Below are 27,941 nucleotides of genomic sequence, written 5' to 3'. Positions count from 1 at the left end.
ACTCTCAATGTACCTGTCTCTGGGCCCAAGACCCTGCCTGGCCTCCCTACTCTTTCTTAGGCCATTAAGCTACTCATCCAAAAATAGGCCTGAGCATGAGCCAAAAAGAAGTCCCAGCATGAGAGTACCACCCTCCTCTGCATTTGGCCCTATGTGACCAAGCCTAACAGGATCCAGTCATCCTTTCTGGTGGGAGCTGCAGAAGTGGCCTGGGGATGGGGCACTGAAGCCCTCTCAGGACCAGGAAGCATAGTCAAACAAGTCACTGTTTAATAAAAGTGAAAAGCCCTTTGAATCATCTCAAAAGGTACATTGTGCACATGAAGTTAAAAATCAGCCCCTCAGTTTTCTTGCAGAATGTTGTTGAAGACGAAGTCAGGGACAAAGCCATGTGGATTAGCTGTTCGCCTGTGCAAACAGGAAGAAGAGATGAGGTTACTCTCCTAAGACAGACAAAGCTGACTTTTCCCCCTGATGATGTGAGACTCACAGAGTCAGACACAGACCTCACAGATGTCTGCAGTTCAGACTCAGGCCAGGAATGCAGGAAGCACATGCACCTCTGCCCAGAAGCCTCACTTGGTTCCAGCCACTCTCTACCTCGAGAGGTCCTCCATTTTTACCTGAGGTACCCATCCCACAGCACTCTCCTTCCTCAAGTCCATGCTGCGTGGCCTTCAGACTTAAATATACCTGCTGGTCAGTGCCCTTCATCCTTCCCCTCCCTCTAGTCTCCTTGTGCCCCTCAGCATAGTCTGGCTTGTCTGTTCCCAAATCTTCCTGTGCCAGGAGGACTTTCCCTCAAGAGAAGTGACACCGTGAACCTAGGTGTCATTTGCATTGACATGATCAGGTTTCACAACATGGCCTCAGTCCCATTCTTTCTCTGTCAGGCGGATACTAGGAGAAATGCTCTTTCCCTAGGAAACCCTCCGATGAGTTCATGTCTAAGCACACCACCATTTTGATCCCTGGAATGGAAGGGTGTGGAGCTCCAACAGATTGTTCTGATGAGCCAGGAACTCCTGGACTTCTTCCTTGCTGTGTAATCTCCACTGGACCCAAGTTGGGGACTTGAGATCTCTAGCCACCCCTCTTCCTCTGAACATGAACACAATGCCCCTCATGAGACCCCTCTGAGGAAGACTACCATTCTGACTATTCCGTCACCCAAGTATGTGAGTGAAGCTGGGTAGGTGCCTGGCTTTTCTAACTCTGCACTAAAATGGGGGAGCCAAGAGGGTTCTATGAGTCTAGCTCTGCCATCAGCACTAGCAGGAATGCCAGTGAGGTTGACAGTACCTCCCTCCAGTTATACAGGCACCATAGGCCTGGAGTGGGTATACAGGGGGGTGAGAAATCATAGGGATGAGGGACGGGATCTGGAACAGAGGGGTGAAAGGTGATCCAGGAGAATCTTGGGCCATGAAAGTGTCTGCTTTCTGCCAAGGTGCACTTCTCCCAGACCCATGACTTGAGCTTAAGGTGATGGACAGCCCAGGAATTAAGGAAATTACCCTCATTTGCTGGTAGATCCAATCTGTAAATACTGTCACATTCCCGTATACTCCAGGTCTCAATGCCTTGGCACAGCCAGAGCCCCAGCTCGTGTCCCCAATCAGCCACCAGGTCCCATTCTTCAAAGTGACCAGTGGCCCTCCACTGTCTCCCTGAGGAACACAGCAAGTTACTGAGAAGAAAAAGGCACACTAAAAGATATATGCAGAGAGGACACAGAGTCTCTGGATATGAGAGAGGGTGTGGATCAGCCTCCCCTGCAGGAGGCAGTAGTCACAGAGGCATAATAAAAAAAATGAAGTTGGTCTATGTCAGCTGCAGTTAGCAAATACACAGCAGAACACACTTCAACCACACCAACACTTCTTCCAAGCTAAAGCTTCTCCGAAGACCATGGTGTGCCCAGCACTGGTTTCTGCCAGAGGCATAAATGCTCTTAGTGGCCACATCCCTCCCAACAGCTGTTCCCAGCTGGTTCTGTGTCCCTGGGAGATATCACTGATCCCAGTAGAGCCCCCACATCTCACAGTGTGCAGTTCTGCACACTCAAAGGTTAAATAAAAACTCACAATTACCTGGCAAGAGTCGACAGAGCCCTGGAGGAAGCCCGCACAGATCATGGCTGGTGTGATTAGGTTGTTGTATATGTATTTACTATTACATTTGGAAGACTCAATCAAGGGTACGGTAGCAGCGTTCAGCACGTCCGAGGTCTTCCCTAACAACAGAGGCATCAGCCAGCAGCTCTTGTGGACATCTTCCTCAAGAGGCCCATATTCCATGCAGATGATTGCATACCTCTCTCCCCTCCTCCCTCCCTGTAATGGTTAACATTGATTGACAGGATCTAGAATTACCTAGGAGACAAACCTCTGAGCGTGTCTATGAGGGAGTTTCTAGAATGGGTACATCAAGAAGGGAAGATGCTCTAAATTTAGCTGGGTCCGAGACTGAATAAAAAGGAGAGAGTGGGCTATCAGCATTCATCTCTCTGAGTCCTGAATATATAGATGTGATCTGCCATCTTGTGCTTCCCCACAATGATGGACAGCACCTTCAAACTGTAGACAATAAATTCTTCTTCCCTTCAGCTAAGTAACTCCCTTGAGTTACTTTTGTCAAGAATTTTGTCACAGGAATGGGGAAGTAACTAGTATACTCCCTCAGTCCATCAAAATACCAAGCCCTCTTCCTATTGTGCTTTTTGGCTTTGGACAATTAACATAAGTCACTGAATAACTGAAGTCATTCAAATGAAGAAGCCCCATTGTGGAAATCAATGTCCCATCTTGTGTGACCCAAAGCCTCACCTTTCTCATAGGTGGCCCCCCACCCCGAAATCCAGCACTCCTGGTCTAGGTCCAGCATCATGCCTGGGTTTGGCAGACACACTGGCTTCACTAGATCTGTTTAAATAAGAGCAAAAGGTGAGTTAACAGTTATCTTGGAGAGAGAGATCAGTAGTTAAGAGCACTGGCTGCTCTTCCAGAGGACCCATGTTTGATTCCCAGCATTCACATGGTGGCTTACAACTGTCCCAGGAAATTGGACACCCTTTTCTGGCCTCTGTGGGCACCAGGCACACAAGTGGTGCACAGACATACTTGTAGGCAAAACACCCATGCACATAAAATAAAAGTTAAAAAAATAAATTTAAACATTTTTAAAAACCAATAATCTTTACAAATTATCAACCAGATGGCCTCAGCTGGAGAAGATGTTGTACAGGGACACAAGTTATGTTTGAAGCCAGCTCTGACCCACACAACCAAGGTGTGCTACTGCCCTCTAGTGAGCTGAGTCTTACATACCATTAAAAGCCAAAGGTGTCTGCAGCTTCATGAGAGCAATGTCGTTATTCTTGGTCTTAGAGTCGTAATTTGGATGGGAAATCACCTTTTCTACCTGGTGTCTACTTCCATAGAACATGAGAGACTGTTTCAAAATTCCCGCAAATGCTGTCCAGTACCTTGGGCTGCTAAGGGGTCTGAGAGACAGAAGGACAGACATGGAACTCAGGACCACAGATATAAGGTGTTCTTTAAACACAGCACTGAGGCCTGGGGTAAGATGACAACTCAAGCCACAGAGTGAGGCTGGGGCAGGGGGTTTCTCACTTCCCTCCCACCTCCCCACAACTGAATGGCTCTCTGAGGATTCTGTTCCTTCTCCCATCTTCTGCACCAGCCTACAAATAGGGTGCTGCCTTTCTGTGATATTTGAAATCACATTCTGACAAGACTGGGTCTCACTAATCTTTATATGCCAGAGCATTTACTGACACAGGGGGTGCTTAATAAATGTGTACCAATGGACATACTTGGAATCTTATAGTGCTTATGCTTTTCTTTCATCTGGGGATTTTCTTTGGAACTTTTAGCTTCAACCACCAGAGGAACCTCAGAATCTGGGATGTGTGAGGAAGGAAGGTACACTCCCAGAAGAGATAGCTTCCCTAACTTCCCAGCAGTGTCTGGGAGGAAGAAAAGAAGGGCACTCCTGTGTGGTAGTAACAGGCTAAGAAACATTGAGTCATCTGTCCAAGGCCACACAGCCAGAGAATGGCTGGACCAGGAGTTGAGCCAGGCTGAGGCTACTGTAAGGCAGCAAGTGCCCCAAATCCTAATAAAGATGTAATTTTGTTGTAAGTGGGTTACACCTGTATACTCAGAAGTCTGGGACATAATCATTCATTTGAGGCTAGCCTGAGCTACATAATAAAATCCTTGGAAAAGAGGAAAGGAGAGGGAAGAAGTAGAAAGAAGAGATGGAGGAAGAAAGATGGAAGAAGTAAGAAAACCAGAATGGGAACAATGTCTTTGGCAAGACACTATGCAGTATGGTTGTCACCACCTTTCCTGACCACCTGTGAGGGCAATGCCAAGACAGAGGCTCCCAGAGATACAGACTCCCAAAGACCCCCCCCCCCCAAATAGTGTGAGGTTGTCAAAGTAGGCTTCTCCCTGAGCTTAGCATCCAGGAAAAATGAGACTGATAGAACAGGAGCTCTCATAACTTATAGCTGAAGCACATCTAGCCACAGTACTGTCGATAATCATCCCTAGCCCAGGCTGGGATGCAGCAGCAGGCAGGAGACACCATGGGAACATTTGTGTAATGAGCAGATGAGGCTGTGTCCCTGTAGCACACATGTCCTTTACCCAACCCTGCCACCCTACTAGACACAGGACATGGGAGCTTCCACAAAGTTTGGTGTGTGTCACATGGTGGAGCCACATTCCAAACCCAAAAGTCTGGGCCATGTGACTCCCCTCTACTACCCTAGACCTCACAGAATGTAGACATACTCTTCCACACAGTGGGCGGCCGTCACAATCCATTCGGGTGTGATGATGGAGCCTCCACAGACATGGACACCTTGGACGTGCAGGCTGACCTGCCAGGGCCAGTCTCCTGGTGAGGCGTTCGATCCACCCACAATCCTGCTCTGGCGTCTCACTGAGCGAACTCCGCATTCTGAGGATGACAAGCACATGGCAGATGTCAGTCAACAAAACAGAAGACACCAGGGCCAGCACAAAGCCAGTCATATGTGCTCCACCCAGCTACCTTTCCCTGGCCTCACCTTGCAGTGGGGCCTTTGGAAGGTGACTATTGCTGTATCTGTTTCCCTATTATCAGGAGTATGAATAAGAAAATGGCAAGTAGATGCTCTCCTATCTCCCCAAGGGCCCACTCCTTCCCTGGCTGGGTCACAGGTAATTCTTATTGCTTCCTAATTTCACTAGATCTATGACAGGATTAGGAAAGCCCTGGGTTACAGGCTCCTCAGGGAGACTGACACACTCAGCACCCCAACCCCCAGATGTCTGAGCAAAGAATAGGGAAGCAGATAAGGCTGAGAGTGAGAGAGAAGACAAGAGAGGGTTTCAGCAGGTGGTATAAAGGTGAGCCAAGAGGTGAGATCATGTGTGAGGTGAGTCAGTAGGTAGGTAAGTGAGGAGCAGTTGGAGTAGATGAAAGCTGACGCCCCCAGGAAATAAGACACAGAAGTTCTTTGCTGAGCAGGGATGAGATCTACTTTAGGGTGAACAGTCCCTACTGGTTGAGAGAAACCAAGGTAGTATGAGAAGAAGATGTTAGAGACTTCCTGATATGCTGGAAGACCCCCAGGCTATAGACTGGTGAGGGGGGTACTAGCTGAGCAGGCCTGGTGCATCGTAGCACAGTATGGGGCAGAACTTCTGGGAGCATCCTCTAAGTGCCAACTACACCTCTGTGAGTGACTGTGAGTACCCGTGAAGTACCTGTGGACAAAGGGGGCTAACGGCAGTGCTCTCCTGGCAGTGCAATAAGGGGGTCTTAAGGAGATTCAGGGCTCCTTTGCTAAAGTGTAGGCTTCAAGTCCCAGGCCTAGGCTGGACATCTATATTTATCTAGTGTGGGGGTCCATGAGTAATTCACGCATATGCATATGCATATACACATGCACCCGCACACACATATACAGAGAGACAGAGAGACAGACAGACACAAGAGACCTTAGTTAGAGCCCCATACAGGCCCCTGAGGGAAGGTAGAAAGCATGCAAGATGCTTGATGTCAGGCTCTCCTCAGGAAGCTGTGTCCAGTGGAAGACTGAATGATACTGCTCTGGTTTTGGCCTGTACCAGGTCACTGATGCTATGGTTTCAGGCTCACATACAACCTGCTAACCATCCTTCTGCTTCATGGAGAAGGATCCACTAAGGCCCCCTGCTCATGGTGGCACTTAAAAACAAGGCCTGTTAGTGTCCAGCCATCACCTATACTACAGTACAGCAAAATTTCAAAATAGAGATCCTAGTGTAAGCAGGAGACTTCAAGGAACATTCTTGCTGATTCCTGGAGGCCTTCCCACACCATATCCCAAGACCCAGGGACATTTTCCCCAAACCACAGACTGGATCCTACTCAGAAGCATAGAAAAGCACCATTGGGAAGTACTCACTCACCTATACAACGCAAAGAAACCACCATGCGGGATGAACAGGAGTCACTGAGAAGAAGAAGGGACTCTGGTTACCACAGGCAGGGAGAGGCACTGGTGTCTTCTCCTAGTGTCGCCTCCTGTCCTCTACTAATGACCCTACCGATATGACTGCATGAAGACAATGGCAAAGAATGGATTCAGTCAGAGTACCAGACTCAGAGTTCAGCTATGTAACCTTGGGTATGATGCTTTCCCTCTCTCTGCCTCTTCTCAACAGGTAGAATAAGACAACAACCCAAGTTGACCCCTGATCTGCACTGTGTCAAAATCTTAAAACTTTGGAGCTCCTACACAATACCACAAATGACCCAATCACATGTGAAGTGTCACAGTCATGCTAGAATTACTAGACCTTCAGTTTGTGTGTATAAGGTATACACAAGAGTCAGGAGATGGCTCAGTGTGTAAGGGTACTTGCTTCCAAGTCAGAAAACCTGAGTTTGATCCCTGAAAATCCACACAAAAAGGACTCATTCCTCTGACCTCCGCATGTGTGCCATGATAGCACCCCCACCACATATACAGACTAAGTAAATTTTAATAAATAGGGGGATACATGAAATAAATGAATTCTTGCCCTTAGATTTGATTTCTAGCCCAAAGATATCTCACACATGAGTATTTTAAAAATGTGAACTCTGCGGGGGCACAGGTGAGCTGGCCCCAATGGTGAGAGTATAGGAAAGCTGACCCTACGACTTGTCAGCCATCCTGTGGGTGGGTGGGTGAGGGAGAGATGCCTTTCCCCTCCCTCTTGCCCTTTGTCATTTGCAGGGAGGAGAGCTGGCCCTGGGGTCATAAGAGTGGGAGAGCTGGCCCTGCCCCTCACTGGCTATAGCATTCTGGAGAGAGGGCCCTGCATCCTGTCTGGGCAGGACGATAGAACTGGCCCTGATGGTGTGGGCATGGGTGAGCTGGCCCCGAGGGCATGAGAGCAGGAGAGCTAGTTCTGCTTATTACCAGCTGCAGAACTGGGTGAGCTAGCTGGTGCAGAGCTGGAGATCCCACCCTGGTGGTGTAGGTGCAAGGAGAGCTGGTTGGCTGACCAACTCAGCTACTAGCCAATTCTAGATCTAGGGCTTTAAGTTAGCCCACCCCAACATCTACCCCATCAATGAGCTGCTGGAGTCCATGAAGGAATAAATCCTATAGAACCAAAGTTGCAGGATCTCCTTGACAACAACAGTATATCTGAGAAGAGTCCTGGTAAGGATCCAGTACTGATAGTGTAGAAGAAGCTAGATGACTTTAAAAGGAACATTTGCAAGTAAAGAAGTGTGAACAAAAGGGTATACTATGGGGCACATGCTGACACACTACAGCTTCCACAATGAGATCATTTTTCTTTTGGTAGCAAGCCATTTTGAGGTTTCAAGGGTAAAGAGTGGGTATAAAAAAATGAAGAGATGAGTGGAATTAGGGTGCATGATGTGAAATTCACAAGGAATCAATAAAAAGTTAAATTGAAAAATCTGAACTCTGAAATTCTTTCTGCCTCCAACATTTCAGACAAGAGTGTTCAAACTTTGGCACCCACTAGGATCGTGGCTTAGGGGGGTGGGGGGCGGGGGGAGGAAGGGCAACTCAGTTTTTACTTCCGTCCATGTATAATTTAAAATTATTCTCTAGTTTGGGTGTCATGGCAAACACTGGAAATTTTAGTGCTAGAGAGTCTGAGGCAGGAGGATCACCAATTCAGAGCTAGCCTGGACAACACAGCAAGACCCTGTTACAAACAAATGAGCAGCCATCCAGTAGTGTCATCAGAAAGTTGTCTGGAAACTTCTGATTTCCCTGGTTGGCTTTACATGTAAGCCACAGATCACAATGTAACTAATACTTTGACAGGGAAAGAAAAAACAAGTCACTCAGTTGGGAGTCAAACTCCCCATGCTGTGCGCAAGAAAGAAAGAATCAGTGAGTTCTGTCCTATAGACACTGTCCCTGGGGCACTGAAGAGGCCACAACTGCCAGCTGAGGTTCTGTGGAGAATGGTTGATTTCCCAAACATTGATTTCCCCCCCCCAGGCCAAATAGAGTCTCACATGCACAAACCCACTACACTGTCACCCATGCACACACTGAATGGGGACCTTTGTAAACCTCCAAATAAGGAGCTACCATCACCTGTCCTGGCTACCTTGTGTTCCACCCAGGTGCCAGTGGGAAGCCCCAAGAAGGAAGCATTGGAAAGAGGGTATTTCTGCATCATATGACTTCACTAAAGCCTTGGCTCTGAACACATACCATGGACACTTTATACTGAGCACATAGTCTGTCCATATGCACCAATGAATCCCTGCAATGCCTCACTGGAGGTTCTAGACTTCTGTGTGTAATGAGCTGTAGAATGAGGCACTGTAATGCCTCCTCATTCTTGTGTATAAAACACTCGGGTTCAATTTCAGAATACAGGGACTCCTGTGTATATAAGTACATTTGCATCTTTTTAAGTTATATTGTACTACACAAACAAATGCTTCTATCTCATTTATTTTAGTATACAAATTTGCTTTAATCCTTAAATCATATATATATATATACATATATATATATATATATTATACACACACACATACATATATACAAAAATTGTATGGAGATAAATTTCTTTATGATTTATTACCAGTAAACATTTGATTTGTATACCTATCTAATAATTCCATTTACCTGAGGTTACATAAAATTTTCTTGGGTGAGAAAGAGTCACGACTTTAAGAAGCCCAATACTAGACAATAGCTTTCCTGACAGCCACCTCTGGAGTCGTGAAGGCCCTCTAGAAGAGCCTACCTCTTTCTGCTGTGCTTCCTTCTGCACCAGAAGCCTGTACCTCCTATTTATTCCCGTCTACACCTGCTGACTCTTCTAGGCCTGAGTCCTTGTGGAAGACAAAGAGCCATTCAACTCACGAAAAGCACTCTGCCTCCTGTGCTAAGCCCGTCTGTCTGGGTGAATACCTGGCAGGGTACTGCTCTCCAGCAAGGCCAGCCCTGCCACATTCTCAAGGATATCCAGCCTACATCAGGACATGCTGGCTGGTGACCACCAAGAAGGCAGGCTGCTCAGTAGGGATGTGGAGTGAGTGATTAGTTCTCCAGCCCTGATATGTAGGACCTGACAGTTGGCCCTAGGGGCAGCTGAGCCACCTGGGAAAGAGCAATGAGGCCCTGGGGGAAGAAATATCTACACAAAGAATACATCATGGGTCCCCAGTATCAAAACCATCAGAAAAGAGCTAAGGCTCTGTAAACTCATGCACAAATGATGTCTCCCTCCAAACTCCCAACAGTTCAGCCATCAGCCCTATTATCTGTGGTTTGGGTACAATAAATGTTTATTGAACTAGCCATTCACACCCAAACATTATTCCATGTCGTCCTCTCACTGACAGTCATGGGTTGGAGCCAAGGGCCAGAAAGTCTCCTGAATTCCTGGTGCCCAGTGCTACAGTGTCATACAGTTTGTCCCTCTGAGCTTATGGTAGAAAATAAGCCCCAGAATCATGGTACTGAGTGCAGAGACTTGGTGTAACTGTGATCCTCAAAGGCAGAGCTTTGTGAGATTGAGTCATGGGGAAGTAAATGAGAGAATAAAAGACAGAGTCCTGGTGACTTCATAAGGACAAGGAGAGAGGTCACACAAGGCTTAACATTTCTGACATGCTGTAATGTGGCCCAGGGACCCATGCCAGGACATATGGATCTTCTATGTCTACAAGCATAAGTTAGTGCAATAAATACAAAACCAAAACTCTTTTCTTTATAAAGCAGTCTGCTTCAGGCATTTTGTTATAGAAACAAAAAGCCAACCAACATACACCCTAGCTCAGTAGATATGCCTTCCAGTGTCTGGAGAATAAAAACCAACCAAACAAACAATAACGAAAGTCTAATCTCATTTCACAATGTTAGCCATTACTAACAGTGGGCCAGACAGTGGAGATTGAAACCAAAATGACAAAGCACCATGCAAGTCCCAGAAGTTGGTAAGAATAAAGTCAAGGTCATTTAAAGTCCCATTTCTAACCTTCAGCAGTGTGAAGTTCACCTCCTACCTCCACCCAGAACATAGTCTAGAAAAAACAGCTCAGGATGGCAGTGTCTGCAGGATCTCCTCATCCTTCTCAAATTCTGCAAATCAAAGGAACCCTCCATACCTGTGATAGAGTTTTTTATAGAGGTCGATGTTGCCTGCACTCACATTCAGCTTCATAAAGCTCGTTGCCCCACTGAGGTCTGGTATCCCTTGGCTAGAATGAAAGTTGTTCCTGGAAAAAAGAGAAAAAATTACTGAAAATAATGCTTCAGGCATATCAATTCACAGAGCATACTCTGTATCACAAAGCCACCCTTTGACAATGGTTGCAATAAAAGGAACACCTGAACACTCTAGAAAACAAAACCCAAGTTCAAGATCAGTCATGCTGTGTTAAAACCATTGTCCAAAACCAACTCACAAACCTCTAAGGTTAGAGTCTCCCATTAGCCATATTTCAGACCCAGGATGAGCTATGACAGCAGGATGCTAAGGATGCCTAATTACATGCTGTCTAATAAAATGTACAGATGCGGTCTACCTCGTTATAAAATTCCCTCTGGTTCTGGATATGGGGGTATCACTGTGTACCTAAAAACTCGGAGTCACAGATGATATTTGTGTGTGTGGAGATCAGAGGTCAATACTGAGCATCTACCTCAGTTGCTCTCCACCTTATATATGTATTTTAAAAAGTATTTTGTTACAAGTGAAAGATCTGTATGACAAGAACTTCAAGACTCTGAGGAAGGAAATGGAAGAAGATCTCAGAAAATGGAAAAATCTCCCATGCTCATGGATTGGCAGGATTAATATAGTTAAAATGGCCATTTTGACAAAAGCAATATACAGATTCAATGCAATACCCATCAAAATCTCAACTCAGTTCTTCATAGAGTTAGAAAGAGCAATTCTCAAATTCATCTGGAATAACAAAAAACCCAGGATAGCTAAAGCTATTCTCAACAGTAAAAGAAATTCTGGGGGAATCAGTATCCTGGACCTCAAGCAATACTACAGAGCAATTGTGCTAAAAACTGCATGCTATTGGTACAGTGACAGGCAGGTGGATCAATGAATAGGATTGAAGATCCAGAAATGAACCCACACACCTCTGGCCACTTGATCCTCAACAAAGGAGCTGAAAACATACAGTAGAAAATAGATAGCCTTTTCAACAAATGGTGCTGGTTCAACTGGAGGTCAGCATGCAGAAGAATGCAAATTGATCCATCCTTATCTCCTTGTACTAAGCTCAACTCCAAATGGATCAAGGACCTCCACATAAAGCCAGACACTCTGAAGCTAATAGAAAAGAAACTGGGGAAGACCCTTGAGGACATCAGTACAGGGGGAAAGTTCCTGAACAGAACACCAATAGTGTATGCTCTAAGATCAAGAATAGACAAATGGGACCTCATAAAATTACAAAGTTTTTGTAAGGCAAAGGACACCATCAAAAGTACAAATTGGCAACCAACAAATTGGGAAAAGATCTTCACCAACCCTACATCAGATAGAGGGCTAATATCCAATATATACAAAGAACTCAAGAAGTTAGACCCCAGAAAGCCAAATAACCCTATTAAAAAATGGACTACAGAGCTAAACAAAGAATTTTCACCCGAAGAAGTCCAGATGGCTGAGAAGCATCTTAAAAAATGCTCAACTTCATTAATCACTAGGGAAATGCAAATCAAAACAACCCTGAGATTTCACTTTACACCAGTCAGAATGGCTAAGATTAAAAACTCAGGAGACAGCAGGTGTTGGCAAGGATGTGGAGAAAGAGGAACACTCCTCCACTGCTGGTGGGGTTGCAAATTGGTACAACCACTCTGGAAATCAGTCTGGAGGTTCCTCAGAAAACTGGGCACCTCACTTCCGGAGGATCCTGCTATACCACTCCTGGGCATATACCCAGAGGATTCCCCAGCAGGTAATAAGAATACATGCTCCACTATGTTTATAGCAGCCCTATTTATAATAGCCAGAACCTGGAAAGAACCCAGGTATCCCTCAACAGAAGAATGGATGCAAAAAATGTGGTATATATACACAGTGGAGTACTATTCAGCCATTAGAAACAATGAATTCATGAAATTCTTAGACAAATTGATGGAACTGAAGAACATCATACTAAGTGAGGTAACCCAGTCTCAAAAGATTAATCATGAGATGCACTCACTAATAAGTGAATATTAGCCTAGAAAATTGGAATACCCAAAACATAATCCACACATCAAATGATGTACAAGAAGAACGGAGGAGTGGCCTGGTTCTAGAAAGACTCAGTGTAGCAGTATAGGGCAAAACCAGAACAGGGAAGTGGGAAGGGGTGGATGGGAGAACAGGGGGAGGGAAGAGGGCTTATGGGACTTTCGGGGAATGGGGAGCCATAAAAGGGGAAATCATTTGAAATGTAAATAAAAAATATATCGAATAAAAAAGTATTTTGTTGTTTTATGTGTCTGCTTACATATATGCCTATGTATTCTACATATACCTAGTGGTCTTAGAAGCCAGAAAATGGCACTGGACTCCCTGGGGCTGGAGTTACAGATGGTTGTGAGACAGTACGTGGGTGCTGGGGACTTGCCTCAATTTCTCTGGAAGAAGAGCTAATGCTCTTAACTGCTGAACAATCTTCCTAGTCCCCTCTATCTTGTATTTTGAGCCTGGATCTCTTATTGAACCTGGGTATCATCAATTTTAGGCTGCCTGTCCAGCAAGCCTAAAAGATTCTCCTGTCTCTGCCTCCCCATTACAGATTTCAGTTTGCCTCCACAGCTAGCTTTTACATGGGTGCTGGGAATCAATTTGAGGTTCACGTATTTTTGTGGCAAGCACTTTACCCACTAAGCCATCTCCCCAAACCCATAGGGAGGCATTTTGAAGCATCTCATTACATAAGACCCCCACCATAGACCAATTCACCTTTGAGAACTGGTGAATAGAATGCCTGCTATGCATAGGAACTCATAAGGCCTGTCATTCTTTATGAGAGCCATAGTCTGGACGTGGTTTGTCTGCTGAGAGGGCTCTGGTGCAACAGTGTTGAGATGTGACAAGAACTTTAAGTAACGTTTGTGTAGCAGCAACTCCACTCCCACAAAGAGATCAATTCTGTTCTAAGGGGATGACTTTAAGTCTCTGGAGAACAGATCGCTCTACTACAAATCCAGCCCCTCAGTACTCCCCCACCATGTGCTCTCATCAGATCTTCCACTTTTCTACCATGAGGTAAAACAGTACAAGGCCTTCACCAGAAGCCAACACACAATCTTAGATTTCCTCCAGAATGGTGGGCTAAAGTAAACCCCCATTCCCTATAAAGTACCCAACCTCAAGTGTTTTATTATAACAGAAGACACGGGGCAGTGATGGAACCCCTGGCCAGGAAGTAATGGTGGAAGATATTCCAATATTCCAGTTTAACCCTGTCCAATGTCTCTGGTTCCTGCACATAGGAAGAAATTATTTTTTCCTTGTTTTTTTTGTTTGTTTTTTTGTTTGTTGTTGTTGTTGTTTTGAGACCACATTTCTCTGTGTAGCCCAGGCTTTCCTGGAACTCAATCTGTAGACCAGGCTGTCCTCAAAACCAAATATCTACCTGCCTCTGCCTCCGAGGTGCAGAGATTAAAGGTGTATACCACCATCACCCAGCAGAAAGGAATTCTTAAGTGTGACTCTGCTCAGGTTTCTTCCATGCCCAAAGCCTTCAGTGGCCCCCACTTACACTGAACAGAGCAAAGGCTCAACTTATCTGACTAACTCCAAGGACAGAATGTGACCTATTTTTCTTGTTTTGCATCCTTCCTCCTGGCACACGTGCACTCCATGGGCATTCCCAAGTAGCCAGGAAAGATGCAGGACAGACGCAGTGAGGCAAGGTGTACAGTGCTGGGTGATGAGGTTGCCATCTACTTGTAGGACCAGCTTTTGGAAGGTGGCAAGTGTCTGCAGCATCCAGTCCCTGTCACATACAGAGAGCTGGAGAGACAGTGTTTAAGTGTCATTATGATGGACGGCATTGTGTCCCTCCTGGGCTGCCATACTTACTTGTATCCCATGTCTTTACACGCTGCTCTCCCATAGCTCTCACTCCAATCATCCTGGCACACCGGATACCAGGCATTCCTCTGAGATGAGTAAACTTGGAGGATGAAGCTTGGTCCATAGAGGCGAACTGTTCAAGGAAAAAGAGATGCTCTCTGAGTCCTTAAGTCTAAACCCAGATCTTCTAATTGCTGTCCTACCCCAACACTGCCCACGCACACCATTACAGCATCTTCCTAAGGCCATGGCTGCATACAATGAGGGACCATGAATCTCTGTTTCCCTGATTGAAAGCATTCTAAAGAAATTCCAAACAGATAGTCAGACATAAATCCTTCACAATGGCCCACAGCCTACCAGTGACCATAGGAATGGAAATATGAAAAAGCCAATTGACATAATGGAAAGTCATTCAGCTGTCAGTGGGAGCCAGGCTCTGGTGGGAGCCAGGCTCTGACGGGAGCCACTATATGAATGAGCCTTTAAGGCATGACGCAAAGCAAAGGAAACTCACAGCTTTGGTGACCTCAAACACGTAAAATGTCTAGGCTGGAAAACCTAAGAAAGGGCTGGAGAGATGACCTGCATCATTTAGAGCACATAGTGCCCTTGAAGAGGACCCAAGTTCAGTTCCTAGCACCCATGTTGGGTAGCTCAAAACAACTTGTTACTGCAGCTCCAGGGAATCCAATGCCTTCTTGTTCTGGCCTCCTGGGACATTGCACTCGTGTGGCATACACACACGGAGGAACACACATACGCATACTTTTCTAAATTTATTTTAAAACAAAATACTTTAAAAAAGAGAGATATTAGTAATTTCTTAGGACCTGAGCAGTGCTGGTTTAAAGAAAGAAATGGATAAAATACAGAGCAACACAAAGCCCCTACCAAGCTTCCATTCTGCACAAGTTGATCTTACATCCAAATCCCATACCCTGGCAGAACACCCAGGTCCCTGACAAGTGCCTCAGCTTTAGTACATGAATGCTGAACTGTTGATTTGCATTTTGCTTCCAAAGGCACCAGCTCTTTCATTTAAAGACTAACATACTTAGATGCAACTAGGCTCTTCCTTACTCAGTTCTGGTCTCCAGAAAGATCTGCATATCTCAGCATTCAAAGGACTTGTCGTCTGATAGACTTGAGATAGTGGCCAACTCAGAGCAGACTCCTAAGTAACTGGTTGGTCACCCAGGAGGTAAGGAGTTTACAAGAAGAATCTTCTAAACAATGCCACACCAAAGAGAGTCGACTGCCAAAAGACAGGGCCATGTGACCAGGGGAAACAATAGGATCTGGTCAAGCCTTGGCTCACTTCTCACTTCCATCCTGGCCCTGACTTATTGGACAAATAGCCTGACACCTTAGTGTCCCCTCTCAGAGGGTGACCACTTTGGGGCCCAACTGTCTTCTATGGCTTCAGGGATGAATGGAGCCACAGAGCATGTGCGTTTCGTGGATATATAAAACTCTGCTACAAGCTAGGCAATAGAATATAAGTTGGTACTCAAGAGAAACCACAAAGCCATGAAAAGCCATACAAAATTCCCAACCACATACTACAAAAAGAATCAACTCAATCCAAAAGGTATGCACTTCACAGAACATCCAGCACAGAACATTCTGGAAAAACTAAACTAAGTCAAAGATCTGAGATTGCCAGGGGTCACTGAGTGAAAAGAACATGCAGGGAAGAGGAGGCTTAGGGCAGGGCAATCAGGGTGTATGTACAACTCCCAAGGAGATATTTTTAAGAGTTAGGATTTTTTTCCCTAAGTCTTACAGAGCTATAAATGATATCTCAAAATGTATGTTTGAGGGTCCAAGGTGATGATTTGGCTGGTGTCCATCACAACACATCTCCACTACCAAGTGAGCATGCTTGCCTCCTTCCCTTGTGCTGAGTTTCTTCTCCTGTCTGTGGTGAGAACACTTAGGACTGGCTCTGTCAGTGACTTAGCACAGGGCTGTTGACCACAGTCACAACACAGCTCTTCAAGTCTTTTGACAGTTTTGAGAAAGACTCCATAAACTGAATAAAGAACTGGTGGGTTCTGGTGTTCACACATACCCTACCCTTGGGAACAAAGCTCCATGCACATCAACACTCCACCCCACACCCCTTTTGGCTTTTTAATCCTGGGTTTCTCTGTGTAACAGCCTTGGCTGTGCTGGAACTTGCTTTGTAGACCAGGCTACCAGGCTACCAGGCTAGCCTTGAACTCACAGAGATCTGCCCACCTCTACTTCCTGAATGCTGGGGCTAAGGGCATGTGCAACCATGCCCAATTTCCATGCACATTCTTAAACATGTCACATTTAAAAGCAGACATAAAGGAGAGGATGTAAGTATGTTCTTCCCATCTCTACGGGGCACAAACTGCACAAACCCAAACCTCAAACAGAAATGCCTTCCTAGCAGCCCAGCTCCTAAGATGGCATCCTACTGTTTACTCACAACCTAAGCATTGCATCCTGGGCATTGAAATCTAGCCCTCAGAAGATTATGAGTTGCGAGCAGCCTGGGTAACTTAAGGAGACCCTGCCTCAAAAAAAAGTAGGATATGTATGGGAATGCAGGGTAGTGGTAGAATGCCCGCCTTCCATGTGTGTGGTCCCAGTTTCCACCTAGTGTTGAAATAAAACGAAATGAAAATTTATTGCTCGTATATAGACAGGAACAGAAATGTAGTGATATCTATTGCACATGACACCTTATCCATTCTCAACACATACACTGCCCTCTTTTCCTAAGACATTTACTGTCACCCAAAGAGAAAGAGCCATCTTAAGCTGTAGGCACTGTATCTCCCAAGCACACATCTGCTGAGGAACCAAGGGGCACAGAACAGGTATCAGTCCAGTCAAGAGAACTAACAATTGGGCCCCAGTGCTCCTCCTTGGGAATTTCTGAGACAAGACCAGTGCCACAGAATCTAATTCACACAGGGCTTGGAGGTGCCTATGCAGCAGAAAGCTGCCCCACCTAAGTCAGCCCTGAATAAACAAAATCCACCTTGGACAACTAGGTCTGTGGGTTTTTTTATTCCAAATTCCAAGAAGACTGGAGACCAGTTGGGTGGAGACAGCAAAGCTTGGGAGATTCCTGGAGAGACTTGGACAGCAATATAAATTTCCCATTTAGGAGAATGACTCCTAGGTTGGGACACATCTGAACTTAACAGGAAGTCATCGAGGAGCCATGGCTGGCTTCAGCCCCTGGGCATGGGCAGTGCTTGGGCAATGAGTTCCAAGAAAGGCAGAAAAACATGACAGGACAGCTGTTGCAGGCCACAAGACAGTGGCTTACTGTCAACAGTAGATCCAGGGAAACACAGGGTCTGTGCCACCTCATCCCTCCTTCAATATGGAGCAGTCAGACAGCAGGCTTTGCCCACAGTGCCAGGATGTCAAACGGTTTAGCTTCAAACTCTGGAACAGGATTAGCACAGCCCTGCTCCTTAAGTGTCTTTCTTGGGCCCAGCCTCCTGACTGTGCTTGAAGTCAGCTTCAAAAGTTAACAGCACACAAAAGACAAATCCATTCAAGAAGACTCAGTGGGTTAAGAAGCGTGTCATCAATCTGAATTTGATCTCCCACATCCTCATGGTGAGAGACCCAGTTCCCACAAGCTGTCCTCCACCTCCACACATGCATCATGGCATCGCCATCATGCCATATGCATAGTAAGTAAATATATATTTTTTTAATTTTAAAAATACAAAACTTCTTCAAAGGGATATCACCTTGAGCCTGTCATTAAAATTTTGAACATAACTTGTACTGGTGAGGGTGAAGAGAGAAGAGAGCCTCTGAAATCGGCAATGGAATTGTAATATGTACAGTCAGTAATGAAAAACAATATGAAGGCTCCTTGAAACCACTAAAGCAGAATTATCACATGATCAAGCAATCCAGCTTCTAGAGAAGACCCTAAGAATCCATCAGCTGGTGCATGGACGAAGAAATGTGGTACATGTTCACAACGAACTAGCATCCAGCTACAAAAAGGATGGAACCCTGCCACTTGTGACAATACAGACAAATTTGAAGAGTTCTGCACTAAGGAAGTAAGTCAGTTCAGAGAGGTAAGCACCACAAAGACATGGGATCCAGAAGTCATATTCACTTGAGCTGAGATCAGAGTAGTGCTCACCAGGAGCTATAAGGGAGTGGTTGGGACAGCTTGTCAAAATACACAAAATACGAATTACACAGAAAGAATGAATTCAAGAGATCGATAGTACAATGGTGCATTCAAAGACAGACCATACAAGTCTACCATAAGAGCACAGGGATATATGTTAAGCAGCATGACTACCCCATCCAGTAGGGTACATGTATAGAGACATCACTCTATACCTGACAAATGTGACACAAGCTTAGATTGCCAGTTACTAAGTAAATAATTTAAAGAAAAAAGCAAATATACTTGCTCACTGCTGTCACAGTGGACATGATCTTAAAGGCACTCATTTTAAAACCAGCATAGTCCACCCTAACTTATTTCCAATAGCCTGCTTGTTTTAACTGTCATCCAATGGCAGTTGGTAACATGTGTGTTTGAATTACTGAGTCCTAGCTGGGTTTGTTTCCCCCCTCTCCCCATCACTCTGTATGCTGCAGGGCCAAAACCACAATCTTGAGCCTGGGTTCAGCACCATGCCTGGCTGTCCCCAGCTGCTTCCAGGGCCATGGCCAACTCACCACAGCGGTTCTCGTCTTCCCCGTTGGGACAATGAGCTACCCCATCACACCAGAGAGAAGAGCTGATGCACGTTCCTGAGGACTCACACTCCATCTCAGATGTAGAGCACTTGCTATCCCCTAGTATTGTATTGAGAAAAAGGGAAGAAAACTCATCAGGCTGAGCATCCAAGGAACTGCAGGGCCCTTAGGAGTCATTTACCCTCAAGTACAGTAAACAGCACTTGAGGTTTACTCAAGTTGTGGTTACCTCCTCATAAGGAAGGTTTGAATAAGCTTGGCTCATGGGAAATGGCACTATTGGGAGGCGTAGCCTAGTTGGAATAGGTGTGGCCTTGTTGGAGGAAAAATTCAGAAGCTCCGCAGGGTACAATATGGTTGGCACTTGGATGAAAGAACTAGTTTAGGATTCCCACAAGCCACAGATGAGGGGAAGCAAGAGTCAAACAGGTACATGGGGAAAAGGGAGGAAAGGGCAATCTTGCCCTCAAGGGAAGCCAAATTGGGAGGCATCAGGTGACTCCTCCATCCTGGGGAGAAAGGTCACAGTCACAGCTATGCACGTGGCAGCATCCAGTCCAAAACTTACAGAACCTCCAAAGCAAGACAGCAGCCACAGCAGCACCCACAAGGACAGTGCCCAGGGCCAGGGCGACACACAGTGATTTCTTAGACTCTGCAAAAGAGAGGGATGCTCAGGTCAGTGCTGTAAGAAGATGATCCTTCTGCCATGCTTAGAGTCATTCAACTTGAAAATATCACATGTCAGGCTGGGCATGATTGCACATGCCTGCCTATAACCCCAGTACTCGGGAGGTGAGGACAAAGGCAAGAGTTTAAGGTCAGCCTGTAGTACAGCAAAGAGGAGGAGAAGAAGCAGGAAGGGGAGGATCTCAGAAGTCCAAGTCCAAAGTTCGCTTGCTACACATACAACCAGGCCAGCTTAACCTGGGCACCTTTAAACTTGCTTAGAATTTCTGCATTACCTACAGCTGGGGAACCACCCAGTTAGAAGCCTGTTCAGAATAAGGTACTGGATTTTGCATGCTCCTCTGAATAGCACACTGAGCCTGAGAGGCAGAATGATTTTATGAGTACACATTGACATTGTCATGAAGCCAAAAGTCCTAGTTTTGCTACTGTCCATGGGTTCATTTAGATACCACATTAGGGCACCAATTTATTCATTTGTTTTGTGCTGCTAAGGATCAAACCCAATGTCTTACTCAGACTAGGCAAGTGTTCTACCACTGAGCTACACAACCATCCTTAGAAACAGTATTGCCACACACCTACAAATGTAAGTTTGAATGTCAGGGGCACCACTTGGAAGTCTCAATGCTTCTGTAGCATGAAAACATGCTGGGGGAAATGGAAGCAGAAGCTCCAATTTGAAATGAAATCCAGCAACACTAAGCTCCTTTTTTTTTTTTTTTTTTTTTTTTTTTTTTTGGTTTTTTGAGATAGGGTTTCTCTGTGTAGCCCTGGCTGTCCTGGAACTCACTCTGTAGACCAGGCTGGCCTCAAACTCAGAAATCCACCTGCCTCTGCCCCCCAAGTGCTGGGATTAAAGGTGTGCACCACCACTGCGTGGCAACACTGAGTTCTTAAAATATCAGGATGCCTCATGAAGGGTTTGAAAAAGGGCCAATTCTCAGGTAAAAAACAGCTCGAAAAGGAAAGCTCCCTGGTTTCAGCAACTGCAAATATGAATCATATAATATTGTCCTCCAAAACATCATGGGGCTGCCAGGGAAGCTCCAGGTAGAGCACCTATCTTTCCCATGGTGACTTTGGGCTTTTCCTCCTGGCCACTTTGTTCCCAGAAATGACTCCGAGACTAATTATTTATGAATAAATGCTTAGGCCGTAAGCTTCATCTCACTCCCAAGCTAGCTCATAACTCAATTACCCTATTGATTCTAGTCTATGTCTTCCACACGGTAAGTTACCTCTCCTTGGGTTTATACAACTGTCTCCTCCAGAATTAGAGGCATATCTTGCCGGGCGGTGGTCATGCATGCCTGTAATCCCAGCACTCTGGGAGGCAGAGGCAGGTGGATTTCTGAGTTCAAGGCCAGCCTGGTCTACAGAGTTGGTTTCAGGACAGCCAGGGCTACACAGAGAAACCCTGTCTCAAAAAACCAAATCCAAACAACAACAACAACAACAACAAATAGAGGCAAATCTCCCCTGTCTTACTATTTCCCAGAATTCCCTCTCCCTCTCTCCCTGCCAGATGTCCCACCTTCTAACTCCTGCTGCAGCTCATTGGTCATAGGGTTTTTTATTGACAGGTGATGCTTTAGAGAGTCTCTCTATATCCCATGCCTGCTAAAAGAACCCTGTGGTACTCGACAGTCAACTAGTCACTTACTGCTATTGACACTTTCAGTAATTACAGTTAAGTAGAATTAAACTAAAGTGTATAAATTGAATCACTCAGCTGCCACGGGGTGGGGTGGGTTTGCAAGATGGTTTGACAGATAAAGGCACTTACTGCCAAGCCTAATGACCTAAGTTTGGTCCCAGAACAAGGACAGTGCTGAATCCAACAGGCTACTCTGACCTCTACACACTCTGTGGTACACAAATAAATAAATGTTTAAAACGAGCAAACAAGCCAAAAATAAAGAAGGAACTCTGAAGATATGGCTCAGTAGTTAAGAGCACTTGTTGCTCTTGCAGAAGTCACATACTTCGTGAGTCACAACTGACCTTGGGCTCCAGTTTCAAGGGATCCAGTACCCTCTGCTGGCCTCTGTGAGCACTACATGCACTTGGTGCACATAATGTATGTGCAGCCTCATAAAGAAAGAAGAGAAATTCAGCTAAGTATAAAATAATTTAGAGAATTATTTCCAATAGCTCATTGATTTCTTCCAGCCATAGCAAACACGGGTAGCACTGCTGGACAGCGGTTTAAGCCAAAAGTAGCATAAAGAAAGAGTCAGATACCAGAGAAAGGACCCTGGGTCCTTTCTGAAATTTGGCCTCTTAACAGTGAGGGGCTGGTCACTCCCAGGGACCCCCTCTCCTGGTGAAGTCCCAGACTTGAAGGGGTAAGGAGCAGGGTCCCTGGAGCGTTCCTTGGAAGAAAGGCTGAGAGCTAGAATACAGAGCAGGGGAAATATCACTGAAACGGACACTCCTAGGCTAGAAAGAGCCTTCAGGCCTGGGGACCCAGCTGCAGTGCCACTGTGCTTTTAGAAGTCGGCAGGGCAGGCTCGGGTTGGCTCTGGAAGACTTGCTTTCATCTGGTTACTGCACCCTGCTAATGGTATAAAAAATGACTGTGCTCCTATGGTAAAGCAGGCAACCTGTACTCTCAGCAGCCTCACAGGGGAGGCCTGAGTCTGGAAACCTCACAAGGCAGCGATTTTTATCAAAACTCAGTGAGGGGTGACAGTGCCTTCAGGCAGCAGGGTGGAGCCACCAAGAAACCCACAAGAGAAATTCCTGTGGCTCACCTGGTGAACTACCAAGCACACTTTCCTCCTTGGGCAACTTTTCTGCGTGCCATTGTATCTGAGATAAAATAACTTGCTTAAAGCTGCCCATGTGGCTCAGTGGTAAACATTTGCCTAGCATGTTCAGGAACCCAGCTCAGCAGGAAAAAAACAAACACTGAATCAGTAACTTGGCTGGTGAGTAAGGGAGATTAAATCAAGTGTCCTTCACCTCTTGTTGGGGCATATGCAGAGTCATATCTGGCTGGTTTGCTCAGGACCATGTGTGCAGAAAGAAACCCCCATTTCACCTCTGAACAGGCATTTGTCACCAGCTACGGTCTACACAGCACAGACTTGCAAGGTTCCATTTTGGGCCATTGTTCATTTATACCACCCTTCCCAGCAGAGCCTGTTGACTCAGCCCTGTGGCATCTCTGCATCACAGGACTGCTGACTTTGATCTTCAAAGGCTCTTGCAGGCGCATGCACTGCCACTCAAATGGCTAAGTTCTGTGACAGCGGCTAAAGCAAGCATATAAACCCAAAGCAGAATGTCCTTACACTCCTGACTTCTAAACTCCTGCTGCCAACATAAAGTAGGACACAGGTTCAGAGCTTAATACCATTCTGGCAACAAATGTAGACTTTTTGATGTCTTAATAGCAACGATATGTTTCATTTTTCTTTTTGAGGTGTGTATATGGACATCCTCAGAGACCAGAAGATAACACTGGATTCCCTCCAGCTGGAGTTGTAGAGGAACTTAGGTGATCTGTGAGAATGGCTAGTGCTCATTACTGCTGAGTTACCTCAGTAACAGGATTTTAAAAACATTGTCAAAGTGAGTGCAAAAACAATAAAATAAAATTACTAAATTACTTTCTAGTTCATGGGACACCGCGATCAGTTTTTATTTCTGGCAGGCTAACGGTAGGAAGCCCAAGACTCTAGTCTGAAAGACTGACCATCAGATAGTGATTTTATCAAAGCACAGGCAGAGGTTTTACAATGCAGGTTTATAATGGAAAATTACACTTCAGTGTGGATCCTTCTTATATACAGGCAATTGGCAGAATGCTAACATGTTCCACCCTCCATCTGTTACTTCTGATTACTCCCTGGGAATTCCAAAGTATTCAGGAGGGTACAGTGGAACCCTTCTGCCTTCTGGGCTGTCCACTGAAAGCAGGTCAGTCTTTTTGGAGGAGCAACCTTACACCTCTTTGGCATAAGAGCTCTTTGGCTTCTGACAACTAACAGTTCCTTGCCCTGGCTTTCTTCCAGCCAGCATGGTAAGTAAAGGCCAGGTCTTCTACACCTCAGCCAGACTAAGACAAAACGGTTCATGGAGACAGGAAAGAGAGTGAGTGACTAGAGGTGGAGCAGAGCCAAGGACAGAAGAGCCACTCAGAAGTACAGAGGGACAGCAGGAAAGCCAGGAATGTCCAAGTAGCACAAATAGATTCCTGAGGGCTAAGGCCTATCACTTGATTGCTGATGAAATGATGGGTGGCCCACAGGATTCACTTCCTTCTCAACCTTGAACTATACATGAAACACAGACAGATGCTCATTTCATAAAACAGAAACTATCTGCTAAAAAGCTGGTGTGGAGTTGGAGAAATATCCGTCAGTTAGGAACATCTACTGTTCTTCCAGAGGATTCAAATTCAGTTCCTAGCATTTGTGTTGAGTGTTTACAACCACCAACAACACCTGGGACTCCAGCTCCAGAGGATCCAAACCTTCTGGACTCCACAGGCCCCGGCACATGTGTAACATACACATGCTCTCACGCACATTTTTAAAAAAGAATTATAAAATATAGCTTATCAAAAGAGTCACTGGTGTTCAGAGAGACAACACTGAGAACAGCAGAATTAAAGGGTGGCGGGACATAGAGGTATGGAATCTGGGTAGTGAGAGTAACCACTGAGTGAAAGGGCCAAAGGAGAGAGTAGAGAGATTCAGCTTTCATATTCAACCTTCAGCACTTTTCTGGAGCTATAGGGGTGGGGGTTAAGGGACTAGGGGAAGACATGATACATCCACGGCTGGGAGATTATTTGTACCAAGGGAGGCAGTCTGGCTTCCTTAGAAAGTATATGGGCAGGTCCTGGAAGGGGAGAAAACCCCCTTGAGGGGAAGACCCTTCTTCTTCTAGGGCAAGTACTGGCAGAAATGAGAGCTTCAACAGGCCTCTGGCTAGTCACAGGAGGTATTTTAACCCTGAGCCCTCTGTATTCTGAGCACATCAATAACATGTAAGACAGTTCACTCCCAACCTTGAGCGCTTACTGTTGATTCAAGACAACACATCTATAAGTACAGAGGCAAGAAGGGACTGATAAACCATGCCCTAACAGTCCAGCTGAGCTGGGCAAGCACACAGTGGTTCTGCACCAAAGGCCAAGGGGAGAGAAAGTTCTCTCCCTGCCAAAGAGAGGTGTGGCAGAGCCCATGGCTCTGACCAGCCAGAATGGAAGGCAGATAGGAAAGATTGGCTCTGTTGCCAGTGCAGTGTTATTGACAAGGTAGAAATAAGAGACCACAAGAGAAGGCAGATCCAGAAACTGTGGTCCCTTGCATTACAATGCTAAAGAGTCTTACTTGAAGTGCACAGTGTTCCTGAGGACTTGGGCTGTGTATGGATGACAGGTGTTGAGGCTTGAGTTATAACCCTTGGAGCATACTGGGGTGCTGGAGCTGGGTAGCACTGGGTTGGATACAAGTTGTAGCCATTGGGAGTCACAGGTGGCCTCGGGGGATAGATGTGCTCAGACTGATACCCGTGGTTCTCATAGTAAGGTCCAGTTCCTGGAGGTGACCCCTGAACGATGGAAAAGGAGATAAATCGGTTACAGCTCTCTCTTACCCTACAGGTTTGGAAAGTTAACATCATTCATAGAAGACAAGGAGAGGGCCAGTCAATTGCCAAGACTCTGCCATCACAGGAACTTGCTTAGAATGACTAGACTCTGTTTCTGAATTAACTAGAATGTTCAACTATCTGTGTTTTATTAGCTTTGGTTTTCTGGTCCATTTGTTTCCATTATTTGTTCTTTAAAATAAAGAAAAGATGACTGACAACTAAGATTCTGTAGAAAACAAAGAAAAGATACATACAAATTTGGGGGCAAAAGTCACACAGCTAGAGTCCCATTCTCTGGTTCCTCCTCTAGGTCACGCCCCAAGCCTTGAGCCAGGCTGATGTCAAGGTTCAGAATAGCTCATATCCGAGAACTCACCTGCTGAAGGGACCTCACATTCAAATCCTGTGTGCAACCTTGGGTGTAGTAAATACACTTTTCAGCTGAGCTGAGAAACTGCTAGAAACCCACAATGCAGGTTCCTGTGGCCATTCACTTCCAGAGTCCTTTCTATCAAGCAGCTGTAGTTGGCAGTCCCATACCCAGCTGATCTCGCCAGGGCGGTGTTAGCTCAGTGTAAGCAACCCTATAGAGTGTGTACATTTTGGTGCTGAGGGTGCAGGGGCCCTTTCAGGGGAATTTGGGGGTCAAAGTAAGTGCTGTGTAAATGTGAAAAGAACAGAACCCTCTGCTTGAGTATCAATCCTTTCATTCAGTCCATTCACATAACCTTCCCCAGTCTGCACTCCTAGTGCAGCCTAGCAGTCATCAGGATTTCACAGCTTAGCATTCTTATTTCCACGCTCCACTCTCTCAGTGACTGGAACCTCCCCTGGAGGCCCTGGTTATCCTCATCCATGTCTAGTGGTGCTTGCCCCAAACTTCTCCAGCTCCCTTTCTGCTCAGGCTCTTTCATGGGCCTCAGGAATGACAGAGAAATCATCTTCTGGAAGCAGGTATCCTCAGTAGGAGCCACTGAATGTTCAGATTTTCAAAAACTAATTTATTTATTGTGTTTGTTGCAGGTGTGTGTAAACAGAGATCAGAGGACAACTCATGAGAATCAGTTATCTCTTTCCACAAAAATTGAGTACAGGTCATCTATTACCTCATAGAGCTGTCTTGCTGGCCTAAAGGTTGAGAATTTTAAGGCAATACAAACACTCCAAGGTTAATAATCTATGCTTAATAACTCACTAGCACTCTCCTTCAAAAGTCCAAAGATTATGACTCAAAGCCAGAGGGGTGGGACAATGAAAGCTATTCCCATCTTAACAGAGCACTCCAGAATCAGAAATCAGGTGAGTGTCTGGCTTAGAACCAAACCATCTAAGAATGTGTTCCTCTCTCCAGCAGGAAAAACCGATGATACACCTAGCACTTTGTCCTGGATGGTGCTCTTAAAATTATAAAGGGATCCAATAAAAAAAAATAAGTAGCAGTGACTCATAAAATGGGACACTGGCATATATTTTATAGAACCTGGGGAAATATTCCTATTAGACAGTATTTATAAATGTGGAAGGTATACAGTGAACTGTCCAGGATTGAAGATGACAAAGACAACTGCTTTTATTGCCTTAGGGAGTGGGCTTCAAGTAGGAATAGACCACCCAGTGCTTCATCCAGATGTGGCTGATCCCCAGTTGTTGATAGGCAGACAGTGACAGGTCTGTCACAGACTCTCTTCCCTGAACTGATGCTCTCTGCCCCATCCTGCCTCTCCTGTATACACACTTGCTGCCCTTGAAGGAGGAAGGAAGTACACACAGTGTACCAATCCCAGCTTCTGCCCAGCAGTGGTGCCTTCCCTCCCTGTCTCACCCTTTCCAACATAGCTGGTGGTTTGAGTAAGAATGTCCCCATAGGCTCATATCTTTAAATGCTTAGTCACTAGGGAGTGGACCTCTTTAAAAAGTCCAAGCTTCCTATAGATCAGGATATAGAACTTTCAGCTACTCTGGGGACTATGTAGCACCATAGTCCCTACCAAGATGACAGACCAAACCTCTGAACCTGTAAGCAAGCCCCATCCAATTAAATGCTTTTACTTATAAGAGTTGCCTTAGTCATGGTGTCTGTTTGCAACAACAGAACAGTGACTCATACAAATACCTTGAACAATGTCCAAAGAGTCACCTGCTCCTACACACAGCTCTTAAAATTACGGACACATGAGGAAGATACCAGAGGGACAAAGGAATAAGGGAAAGGCCAGAGACATAAGAATTAACCACTTACTGAGTTCAATGCCATCCCGCCTGTGTCAGCAGCATGAGGAGGTCAGTACGTGGCTTCCTCCA

At 45.6% G+C, this 27,941-nt stretch overlaps 1 protein-coding gene across 1 annotated transcript; it reads right to left on the bottom strand.

Moving 5' to 3' along the window:
• Window positions 1-65: 65 nt before the first annotated feature.
• On the bottom strand, window positions 66-27,894 carry Tmprss2 (transmembrane serine protease 2). Its single transcript, XM_052158465.1, has 13 exons — window positions 27,880-27,894; window positions 25,379-25,598; window positions 19,906-19,992; window positions 19,317-19,436; window positions 14,610-14,736; window positions 10,669-10,779; window positions 6,474-6,517; window positions 4,827-4,995; window positions 3,330-3,505; window positions 2,829-2,924; window positions 2,094-2,236; window positions 1,518-1,670; window positions 66-408 (listed from the first exon to the last, which is right to left on the bottom strand). The coding sequence occupies exons 1-13, from the start codon at window positions 27,892-27,894 to the stop codon at window positions 397-399; spliced, it is 1,473 nt and encodes a 490-aa protein (XP_052014425.1). The 3' UTR covers window positions 66-396.
• Window positions 27,895-27,941: the final 47 nt, after the last annotated feature.

The sequence above is a fragment of the Apodemus sylvaticus genome, chromosome 15 (assembly GCF_947179515.1).
Source record: "Apodemus sylvaticus chromosome 15, mApoSyl1.1, whole genome shotgun sequence".
Lineage (NCBI taxonomy): Eukaryota > Metazoa > Chordata > Mammalia > Rodentia > Muridae > Apodemus > Apodemus sylvaticus.
This window is presented reverse-complemented; position numbering and strand designations above follow the sequence as displayed.

Excerpts from the sequence above, each read along its gene's own strand:
- Tmprss2 (XM_052158465.1), bottom strand. Across the intron at positions 14,737-19,316 it reads GGAAGACGAGAACCGCTGTG|TTCGCCTCTATGGACCAAGC; the intron begins GTGAGTTGGCCA and ends TTCCTTGAACAG. Across the intron at positions 3,506-4,826 it reads GCCGCCCACTGTGTGGAAGA|ACCCCTTAGCAGCCCAAGGT; the intron begins GTATGTCTACAT and ends TCTGTCTCTCAG.